This window comes from Mus musculus, chromosome 17 (assembly GCF_000001635.26).
Source record: "Mus musculus strain C57BL/6J chromosome 17, GRCm38.p6 C57BL/6J".
Taxonomy (NCBI): Eukaryota; Metazoa; Chordata; class Mammalia; order Rodentia; family Muridae; genus Mus; species Mus musculus.
In genome coordinates, this window is record NC_000083.6 from 20,492,848 (window position 1) to 20,504,219 (window position 11,372).

The 11,372-nt window shown below is 34.3% G+C and overlaps 1 protein-coding gene across 1 annotated transcript; it reads left to right on the plus strand.

Moving 5' to 3' along the window:
* The first annotated feature begins 9,451 nt into the window (after nt 1–9,451).
* Nucleotides 9,452–10,348, plus strand: Vmn1r225 (vomeronasal 1 receptor 225). Its single transcript, NM_134194.1, has one exon. The coding sequence runs from the start codon at nt 9,452–9,454 to the stop codon at nt 10,346–10,348; it is 897 nt and encodes a 298-aa protein (NP_598955.1).
* The last annotated feature ends 1,024 nt before the right edge of the window (nt 10,349–11,372 follow it).

Consider the following 11,372-nt stretch of genomic DNA (forward strand, 5'->3'; position numbering starts at 1 on the left):
GTAAAACTTGGGGTTAAAAATCAATCAAATAGAAACAAAGATAACAATAAAGAGAATCAACAAAACCTAAAGCTGATTCTTTGAGATAATTGACAAGAATGAAAATCCCTTAGCCAAACTTACTAAAGAGCACAGAGATATTTTGAAATTAACACAATCAGAAATCTAAAGGGACACATAACAATCGAAACCAGGGACATTAAAAAACATATCAAATCCTACTACAAAAGCCTATTCTCAAAAAACAAAAACAAAAACAAACAAACAAACAAAAAACAAAAACAAAAATAAAAACAAACAAAAAAACAAAACAAAAAATAAACCCAACAAACTGGAAAATCTAGATGAAATGGAAGATTTTCTAGACAGAGATCATGTAACAAATTGAGATCAGGTAAACTACATAAACCATTTTATAACCCATTAGGAAATAAGAAGTCATTAAAAACCTCCAACCAAAAATCAATACAGGGCTAGATAATTTTAACACGGAATTCTTTAAGCCCTTAAAGAAGAGCTAATGCCAACACTTCTCAAAATATTGTATAAAACAGAAACAGAAGGAACTTTACCTGATTCATTCTATGAAGGCACACCTAAACCACACAAAGACCCAATAAAGAAAGAGAATTTTAGATGAAATTTCCCTTATGCGTATTGATGCAGAAATACTCAATAAAATCCTAGCAAATGGAATGTAAGTGCACATAAAAAAGATTATTCACCATGATCAAGTAGTATTCAGCCCAGGGATGCAGGGATAGTTCAATATATGGAAATCCATCAACTTAATCCCCTATATAAACAAACTAAAAGAAAAAAATCCCACATGATCATCTCATTAGATGCTGAAAAAGCCTTTGACAAACTAAACACCAATTCATTTAAAAGCATTGGAGAGATCAGGAATTCAAGGTCCATACCTAAACATAGTAAAAGCAATATACAGCATACCAGTAGCAAACATAAAACTAAATGGAGAGAAACTTGAAGTAATACCACTAAAATCAAGAACAAGACAAGGCTGTCCACTCTCCTCCTATCTATTCAATATAGTATTTGAAGTTCTAGCCAGAGCAATTAGGCAGCGAAAGATCAAGTGGATAAAAATTAGAAAGGAGGAAGTCACGATTCCACTATTTGTGGATGATATGATAGTATACATAAGCTACCCCCCAAAAAAATCCAAAAGAAAACTGGTACAGCTGATAATCTATGCAAAGTGGCTGGATATAAAATTAACTCAAAAGTATCTGTAGCTTTCCTCTATTCAAAGGATAAATGTGCTGAGAAAGAAATTAGGGGAACAGCATCCTTCAAAATAGTCACAAACAACATAAAATATCTTGGTGTGACACTAACCAAACAAGAGAATGATCTATATGACAAGAACTTCAAGTCTCTGAAGAAAGAAATTGAAGAAGACCTCAAAAGATAGAAAGATCTACCATTCTTGTGGATCATCAGGCTTAACATAGTAAAAATGGGCATCTTGTCTAAAGCAATCTACAGATTCAATGTAATCCCTATCAGAATACCAACTCAAGTATTCAGAGCGATAGGAAGAGAAATTCTCAAATTCATCTGGAACAACAAAAAGCCCAGGTTATCGAAAACCATACTCAACAATAAAAGAAGTTGGGGGAAATCATCATCCCTGATTTCAAGCTGTACTACAGAGCAATAGTGATAAAAACTGAATGATTGGTAAAGGAACAGGCAAGAAGATCAATGGGATAGAATTGAAGACACAGAAATGAACCCACATACCTATGGTCACTTTATCTTTGACAAAGAAGCCAAAAATCATCCAGTGGAAAAAAGACAGCATTTTCAACAAATGGTGCTGGTTGAACTAGTGGTTGGCATGTATAAGAATGCAAATTTTTATCTACTTTTGCAATGCTCAAGTACAGGTGAATCAAGGAACTCAAGAGAAAACCAGATATGCTGAATCTAATTGCGAAAAAAAATAGTGAAGAACCTTAAACACCAAAGTGTGGATACTTCGTTCCTTCTTAGAATGAGAAACAAAATACCCATGGAAGGAGTTACAGAGACAAAGTTCGGAGCTGAGATGGAAGGAAGGACCATCCAGAGACTGCCCCACTCAGGGATCCATCCCATAAATAACTACCAAACCCAGACACTATTGCATATGCCAGCAAGATTTTGCTGACAGAACCCTGATATAGCTATCTCTTGGGAGGCTATGCCAGTGCTTGGCAAATACAGAAGTGGATGCTCACAGTCATCTATTGGATGGGACACAGGGCCCCCAATAAAGGAGATAGAGAAAGTACCCAAGGAGCTAAAGGGGTCTACAACCCTGTAGGAGGAACAACAATATGAACTAACCAATAACCCCGACCCCGATCTTGTGTCTCTGGTTGCTTATGTAGCAGAGGATGGCCTGGTTGGCTATCAATGGGAGGAGAGGCCCTTGGTCTTACAAAGATTATATGCCCCAGAACAGGGGAAGGGGAATGTCAGGGCCAGGAATCAGGAGTGGGTGGGTTGGGGAGCAGGGCAGAGGGAGGATATAGGGGACTTTTGGAGAAAAAACTAGGAAAGGGGATAGAATTTGAAATGTAAATGAAGAATATATCAAAAAAAAAAAGAGCCTCATACACTTTGGCAAAAAGGTAATTTTCCTAAAATCAACACAAATGGCTCATGCGCCAAGATCAAAAATTGCCAAATGGAATGTCATAAAATTGAAAAGATTCTGTAAGTCAAAGGACCCTATCAATAGGACAAAATGGCAATCCACAGATTGTGAAAAGATCTTTACCAACCCTATATCCACTGGAAGGCTGATATCCAATATATACAAAGAACTCTGGAAGTTAGACTTCACAGAACCAAATAATCCTATTAAAAATGGGGTATAGAGATTAACAAAGAATTCTCAACTGAGGTATCTGGAATGGCCACCAAATACCTAAAGAAAAGTTCAATGTTCTTAGTCATCAGGGAAATGCAAACCAAAATGACCCTGAGAATCCACCTCACACCAGTCAGAATGGCTAAGTCCAAAACTCGGGTAACTGGAGATGCTGGCAAGGATGTGGAGAAAGAGTAATGCTCCAATGCGGTAAGGATTACAAACTGTTACAACCACTTTGCAAATCAGTCTGGTGGGGGTTCTCAGAAATATGACATAGTGACCTGTGAACCCAGCTCTACTACTCCAGGGCATATACCCAAAAGATGCTCAAAAATATAACAAGGACACAAGTTCCACTATGTTCATAGCAGCATTATTTATAATAGCCAGAAGCTGGTACCCCCAGATGGCCCTCAACAGAGGAGTGGATATAGTAAATCTGATACACTTACACAATGGAGTACTACTGAGCTATTAAAAACAATGACATCATGAAATTAACAGACAAATGGATAGAACTAGAAAATATCATTCTTTTGTGAGTTACCCAGTCACATAATAACACACATGGTATGTAACCATTGCTAAGTGGATATTATCCAAAAATAAAAATAAAAAGAGGAGATTAGAATACATATGATACAACTCACAGAAAATATAAATTCCAAGAAGAAGGGATACCAAAGTGTGGTTGCTTAAGTCCTACTCAGAAGGGGGAAGAAAACAATCATGGGACATAGAGAGAGAGAGGGTTCTGGGAGGGAGAGAGGAGGGGGAGGGAAAAGGGTGGCAGGATCTGGTATGGGAGGAAACAGGGATAAGTACAGAGGGTCAGGAAAATGAAAGGACGTGTGTACCAGTCTGAGGGGAAACTGGTGATAGCTACTAGAAAATCCCAGATGCCAGGGACCCAAGAGTTTCCCAGGACCCAACAGGGAGAATATTACCCAGAATACCCAACTCAGGGGAGAGAGAACTTGTAGAGACCATATCCAGTGTATAGCCACAGCCCCTGGTTGAGGGGTGGGGTACCCACCCATCTCAAAGAAGGGGTTATTTAATAAGTAAACTGTATCAGGAAAAATGGGGATTGTAAGGAGGTGATACTGCTTAAGAAGGATAAAATTATGAGGAAATAACATGTGAAGGGCAGAAAGCACGGGAGAGTTAGAAGAAACTAGGATAATTTTCAAGGGCTAGAAAGCAATGGGCCAGAGAACAGTACTCAGGGTTCACAGGCAGGCATTAACATAAATGGAAGTGCCTTAACTTTGTGTACCACAGAATTATACAATGTTGGGAGAAGCATACAGTTCAAAGGGCTCAGATATTACAACTGGGGGCAGATATAAGGAAAGGAAAAAGCAAAAAAAAAAAAAAATACATGAAGTTGCCTGGATGTGGTGAAAAAAGATAAACTACAGAAATATGACAGCTTGTAGTATATATCATAGAATAGAATGCCTAGTTGGGAATAATCAGGGATGATGATCCTAGATGGATGTAAGGCAGGGATGATGGATGTGTTTTAATTTCTAACTATCACAGGAATTGAGAAATGGGAAATTGGACAGATTGCTATGATCAGAATGCCTCCCTCAAAATCATGAACTGCTACCTAGCTCTAACTGACATTATCATCAAAAAAGAAATGTGAAGTCCAATCATACAGCACTTGTGATTCTCTATGCTAGCCACTCATTCTTGATTCTTGGTATTGTTGGGGTAACATTTTAAAACATTTTTAGCGTGTTTAATGCTTCGAATCCAGTTATCTTGCTCTCTGTTTCACAAAGTGGGGGAACAATTTCTAATACAGATTCTTTTTTGGATTAGCTATCCTTGAATCCCTGACTAGCTTCTCTTCGTTCAGTATTATACCTCTAAAATGAGACAGCTGTGAGACCTGAAAAAAAGCCTCTGTGTGTGTATGTGTGTGTATGTGTCTGGTTATATATGTGTCTGTTTATGTATATGTATATATAGTATTTCTCTCTCTCTCTCTCTCTCCCCTCTCTCTCTTTCTCTCTCTCTCTCTCTCTTTCTCTCTCTCTCTCTCTCTCCTCTCTCTCTCTCTCTCTCTCTCTCTCTCTCTCTCTCTCTCTCTCTCTCTCTCTCTCTCTGTGTGTAAGAACAAACCAAAAGAAAGATGAATTCTAGTGAGAAACACAGGTTTCATTGTACATCTTCCATATATCAAACACTTATATTCCCAGCATGTTCCTTCTTCATCAGCCTTCAGTGATTATGAAATCAAGAGATTCTTCAAGCACTTTATCTCTTTTGAGACACTCATCCTATTGAGAAATCATCTTTAGTGAATTGAAATACCTAGAAAGTCTCAGGACAGTTATTGGCTCCCAAAGAAAGTTCTGTTATTGCCATGTGATGTGACATAAAAATTACAATTCTGAGGGAGTTGAAATCACATGTTCTGTTCCTTTATCTGAGGATTATGCTCCCTTTCTCTTTCACAGTGCTGTCATTTCAGGAGCTACACACCAAGCTGATAGTTCTGCTGAGAAAAGGAGTGAGGTATGTATGCAATTTGTACTGAGTCTCTGCATTTGCAGAGAAAAAATGATAGTTTTGGTAAATGCTCAAGACTGAAGAAGGGATTCTGGGGTGAAACACGTAGATGATTCTCGGCTAAGTGAGAAGAAAATTTTATGAGTATAAGTAGATTTGGTTAAGTAAACAGTGCTGCTGGCCTGCTGCTAATTTCTGACTTCTAAATAATGTATGTTAAAATCTTCTCTGATGATGAATTTAAATAAATAATTTCAGTTCAAATTTATTTTACATCAAAGGTGCTTAGAAATCATAGTAATTATGTCATTTTTGTTTTTAGTCCTCCTTATTTACATGAACTATACACTAATTTTGAATATGACCATCATAGATTTTTGTATAACATCTTCATCTTTCTTATGAAGAATAAAATGAAAAAAAAAAAAAAACAGTCATCTAATAGTGGATAATTTTGTAAGTTAAACCACCTTAGGTAATAAAATCAGGTGTTTCTCTATCCTGAACTTGGGTATGTTGAAGAAGAGGTAACATTGCCATGGTGAATTCTGTACAATAGTCCTATAGGATGCATGTGTCTTTGTCATTTTCCATCATCTAGTGATAATCTGTTGTTGCTTAACCATAAACAGAAAGTGTTTTCAAGTTTTTTATTACTGATATTTTTGGTACATGTAACTTTTAGTGTGACAAGAAAAAATGTGATCCTCATGACTATGTCCATAGCATATATTTTCTTTTTTAAAAAAATTGTATGATATATAACCTTTCATAATCTCAGTTTCTGTTCTTTTTACTTAAGCAACTCTTGGAAACTTTTTACTAAAAGTTTGGCTAGATGTAGAAATTCATAAATAAAAGACTTTAATTTCAAATTGCTAACAAGATACTTTCATTAATTTGTGTATACATATCTGTACATTGTGAGTTGAAGTTCATTTTCCATTTATTGTACTTGTTTATTTAGAGGATAATCCCTGTTATTATTTTATGGTGCTACTTTTGGGACATGGTCTTTCACATGCTTGTAACTCTAGTACATTAGGGTGGCTATTCAGTGATCTCAAACAATTTCTGTCTGCTTCTCCAATCTTTGACCAAAAGTGAAAAATGTTAGTAGGTCTATTGTTATACCTATTCTGTTCGTGTTTTAGAAATCATATTCATGAGGACTTATGAGTAGACATTTTGACATTTTGAGATTTCTAGGAGGAAATGCCTCAAAACAAAATTTTCTTTTCACAAGTTCTTATAATTTTTCTTCACATTTTCAGAAATAATCAGAGCCTTATGTGCTTGCATCGAAATGTAGGTGTATCAGTAAGAATTGAACTTCAAAATCTACATTCAGTTTCATGTGGTTCTCTGTATAAAATGTGAAATGTTGAAAGTATAACTATAGGTAGCATTTTAAAGACTGTGGCTGTATTCATGTTTATAGAAATATATAAACATATGTATAAATGTAAATCTATAAAAATGTATAAATGTAAAATATATTTGCATTTTACATATATACTCATATATGTAAACATTTAGATATATACATATATTTACTCATGTATATGGTATGTCTAATATATTATACCTATAATATATAGTATATCTTTGTGAATATTTAATCCATATTTCAAATATATGTATATTTATATTATATATATATATGATATTCCATAATATGATTATACATTCATGTGTATACTATATATTATGTATATGCACATATATTATATATCTATCATATATAATTATATAACATAAAGGGGGAAGTTATGTAACTTTATTATAATAAAATAACAATACTTTTTAAAAGAATACATGACACTAGTTAATTTTTATTTGAGCTTTTAAGATTGAACATACATCCTCCTACCTGAAGGGAAACAAGTTGTCAACTAAATTTTCAGCCCACTGCAGTAATAACAATATTTGCCACAGTCTAATTTATATAATGCTTTTCATGTTTTATAGCAGATTATATATTTTGAAAATAACGTTATACCTGTCTTCATTTAAGTTATGCCACCACTGCTTTTGTTTGCATGAAACCATAAAGTATTTGATGTAAAAATTACCTATTGTATCTGCCTTAACTTATCAAATCAAACTTAGACATAGGCAATTTCTATTGATTTAGACTCTATAAAAACCATATGATGCCACCATTTTAGTTTCATTGAAAAGAAACTGGAGTATAAGTTAAATATTTCAAAACTTAGCTGACATAGCATCACTGAACACATTTTTTTTTGACAGTTCAAGCAGCCAGGTCATGTTGTCATCTTGAGTCACAAAACAGCACAGAATTACAATTTTAATATAGACAATCATCTACAAAATCTTCTCTCACTCTTTAGAAATGGTAGAAATTATACATGGGTATATAGTAATTATTGATAGCTTCCTTTGTAGTTTTCAATTCAATTTAGATGTATCTTAACAAAATAGCACCTTAAGTAAGTACTCATTTTTGAGATTTTTTTATTTAAGTTGATGTTACTAATGTGACTAGACTGTGTGTTCCTACTCAGAAAAAAAGTCTGGGGCTTCTGCTTAAAAAAAAAGTCAGTTTTGGGGATCTGGCAGAATGACCTAGGGATTCATAAATGGATTTAGTCCAAATGATACAGTGTAAAGATGAAATCATAGGTATTTACTTGAGAGTTAAATCCTTATGCTTGATTTTAAAATACTGGTGGCATTCTACTGCCAAATGCCTGATTTCACCGTGTCTCAAATATCATGCCAGCTCTTCTACTGGGTTGTTTTTCATTAACTGTTATTGGAAACTCTACACTCACAGATATGCCATGGCACATTCTACTAAAGCAAATTCCTGGGCATGTGCTCAAGTACCTCAGTAATCTAAGTACTCTAGGTGGGTAAAATTTAAGAAGATCCCAGGTGTTCTGCCTTTATAATTCTTTATGTAATTTCTTTATATCATGTCAAATACTTTCCTATGTTTGATGCAACTACCTGAAGGAGCGCCCAAACACAACAAAGGAAAAGAAGATTGAGGACAGTATTTGAAGTAAAGTCATAAGAATTTACAAATTATATGTCATTAATATTTGTGTTCTTTGGAAGTTAGTGTTCATGATCTGGCTCTGTAGCTACTTGCTATTTATACTTAAGAGATAGTTCTGCCTACAATGTATAGAATGTATTTACATGAACCTTCTATCAACCCATATTATGTTTTTAGGGATATGAGGTAAAAAATATTCACTGTAATTCACAAATGAAATATAGTTAGTGTTCAGCCCACACAGGAAAGCACAGAATATCATATGTAGTATAAATTATAGGAATCCAAAGGTTGTGGTATTGGGATTTTAGAAATGTCATGGCAAGATCTAACCATTAATTATTTAGACCGAGGTATTACCAGAATTCCTAAACTTCACAACTAGAAATAGGATATTGACAAAATTATTTGTTACACTTCTCTCTGTTTTTAAGAGGTAGTGATTTGATGAGCAATAGTTCTCACTGTAACATGCTTGAAATTTTAATGTGTACTTATTTATTTTCTATCCATAATAGTGAATATATTTTATAAGACTACATATCCACTCTGTTGTAAAACATATACAATTTTAGGTCTTTTACACAACATGAGAATTTCATGAATTTCTTTCTTGTTTCTTTCCTCAAATATGACTTTTAAACAGAAATTCAATATAAAATTGTAGAATACAGCAATTAGTACCTTTGAATTTACTAGCCATTGGTTCTCCAAGTGGGGAGGTATTCCCTTTATTTATGATAACTTTTCTACTAAATACGTTGAAAACTCTCTTCATAAATTTGTCCATTTATAAGCTTCAATAATTTCATTACAAGTTATTAATAATGAAAAATATTGTTTTGAATCAGAGTCTTGATATGCTGCATACCGTGACTTTACAAATTTGAGCTTATTTCATTCTTGCTCACATAGACCCTACCTAGAAATCTTCAATACATGCCTTGGTTCACAAATGTTGTTGTTTCTATAATTTAAAGCAGAAACTACTAAACGACAGAATGGAGTCCAGGAACATGGCAATAGGAATCATACTCTTAGTTCAGAGTATACTTGGAATTCTGGGAAACATCTTTCTTCTTTTATATTATCTAATTCTTTACTACAAGGAATGCACATTAAAGATTGTAGACTTGATTCTTATACATGTGTTCACATCAAACTTCTTGATCATTCTCTCCAAAGGTCCTGCCCAGATAATGGCAGCTTTTGGTTGGAACCAGTTCTTCAATGATGTTGGATGCAAACATATTTTATATATTCAAAGGCTTGGCAGGAGCATGTCCATCAGCACCACCTGTCTCTTGAGTGTCTTTCAGGCAATCACCATCAGTCCCAGGAACTCCTACTGGAAGGAAATCAAAATCAAAACTACAAAGTTAATAGGACTCTTGATTTTACTCTGCTGGATTGTGTGCCTGCTAGTAAATACTTTTTTTCCTTTGAATGCATCCACCAAAAGGAACAGCAAAAATAAGACACAAAAGAGAGGTTTTGAATTCTGCCTCTCTCAAGGTCGTGACAAAGTAGTAGATACAGTGTACATAGCATTTTGGGTATTCCCTGAAGTCTTATTTTCTGTACTCATTGTATGTTCCAGCACATTCATGATTGTGACACTTTATGGACACAAGAAGAGGGTTCAAGGTATTCTTAGCACACATGCTTCACAACGAATGTCTCCTGAAAACAGAGCCACACAGAAAATCCTCACCCTGGTTTGCACCTTTCTAGCTTTTTATACTCTCTCTTCAATCTTACAAGGTTATATTGCTCTTTCACATAACCCCAGTTGGTGGGTAATGAATATCACATCCATCATTTCTATGTGTTTTCCTACTTTAGGTCCATTTGTGATGAGTCATTATTCCATTTTTTCTAGATTTTGCTTTACCTAATTAAGTAATACAAAATAATAATAATATTGTAATAATGCTGTACAACTTTTTATTGTTGTTGATCTTAGATTGAATCATTGTGTCTTTCAAGATATTAGTGTAATCATGTAATAATATTTGGGGAGATTATTTCAAAATCATTATATTATCACTGCACAATTGTTCTATTTTTTCCTTATAGTCTATAGTCACAGGATCTTCACCAGTTGTATGTGATAAGTATAGACTCCATTTCATTCCGTGGACCTATGTCCCTATTGTATTGTAGAAGGTTCCTTATGATATATTTGCCCCACTGTTTCATATGTCAGTTTATTTATAAAGTCAGTCTTTTTTGTTAAATCTAGGGTTCATTGGTTGGTTATTTTTTTTCTCTTGAAGATTTTTGTCCAGAACAATGACTGCAAAGGACTACACATGAGCCTTGCAAGTCAGTATGTTTTTGATTTCTCATATTTTATTACTCATAATTTTTCAGATAAATCTATTCATGAAGGTATTATGTTTTGGTGTACACAAGACCTATGCAAGTTCAAGACAGATAATATTCCAGCACTGTGGTGAGGAGGGAGCTAATATTTATGAATTACAAATACTACTGGAAATCCTACTTGTATTTGATAGCAGCTGGGAAAACAAGAGATTCACTTTGCTATAACTATATGAGTAGCAATTAGGCTGAATGCATTCAGTGTCACTCACTAGAACTAAGAGTACTTAAGCCACATAAAAAAAACACCTGATGGATTTTAAAATGTAATAATTTAAAGGAGTAGGCAGATCTAAGGGAATTTGGAAACAAGGCTGACCATGATCAAGTTATAATGTGTGAAATTCTCAATACATTGATAAAAATACAAAATAAACTCCTTACATTGTCTCTTGCATTAAAGGTAAATTTTAATATGCATTTGGGTTTTCAGTTGTTGCCAACAGGAGCAGAGCAGAGATAAATATTGTGAAGAACTATAAAGATGATTAAAGGCAGTAAACACAGTAAGCATGGTCAAAGGAGATAAATATG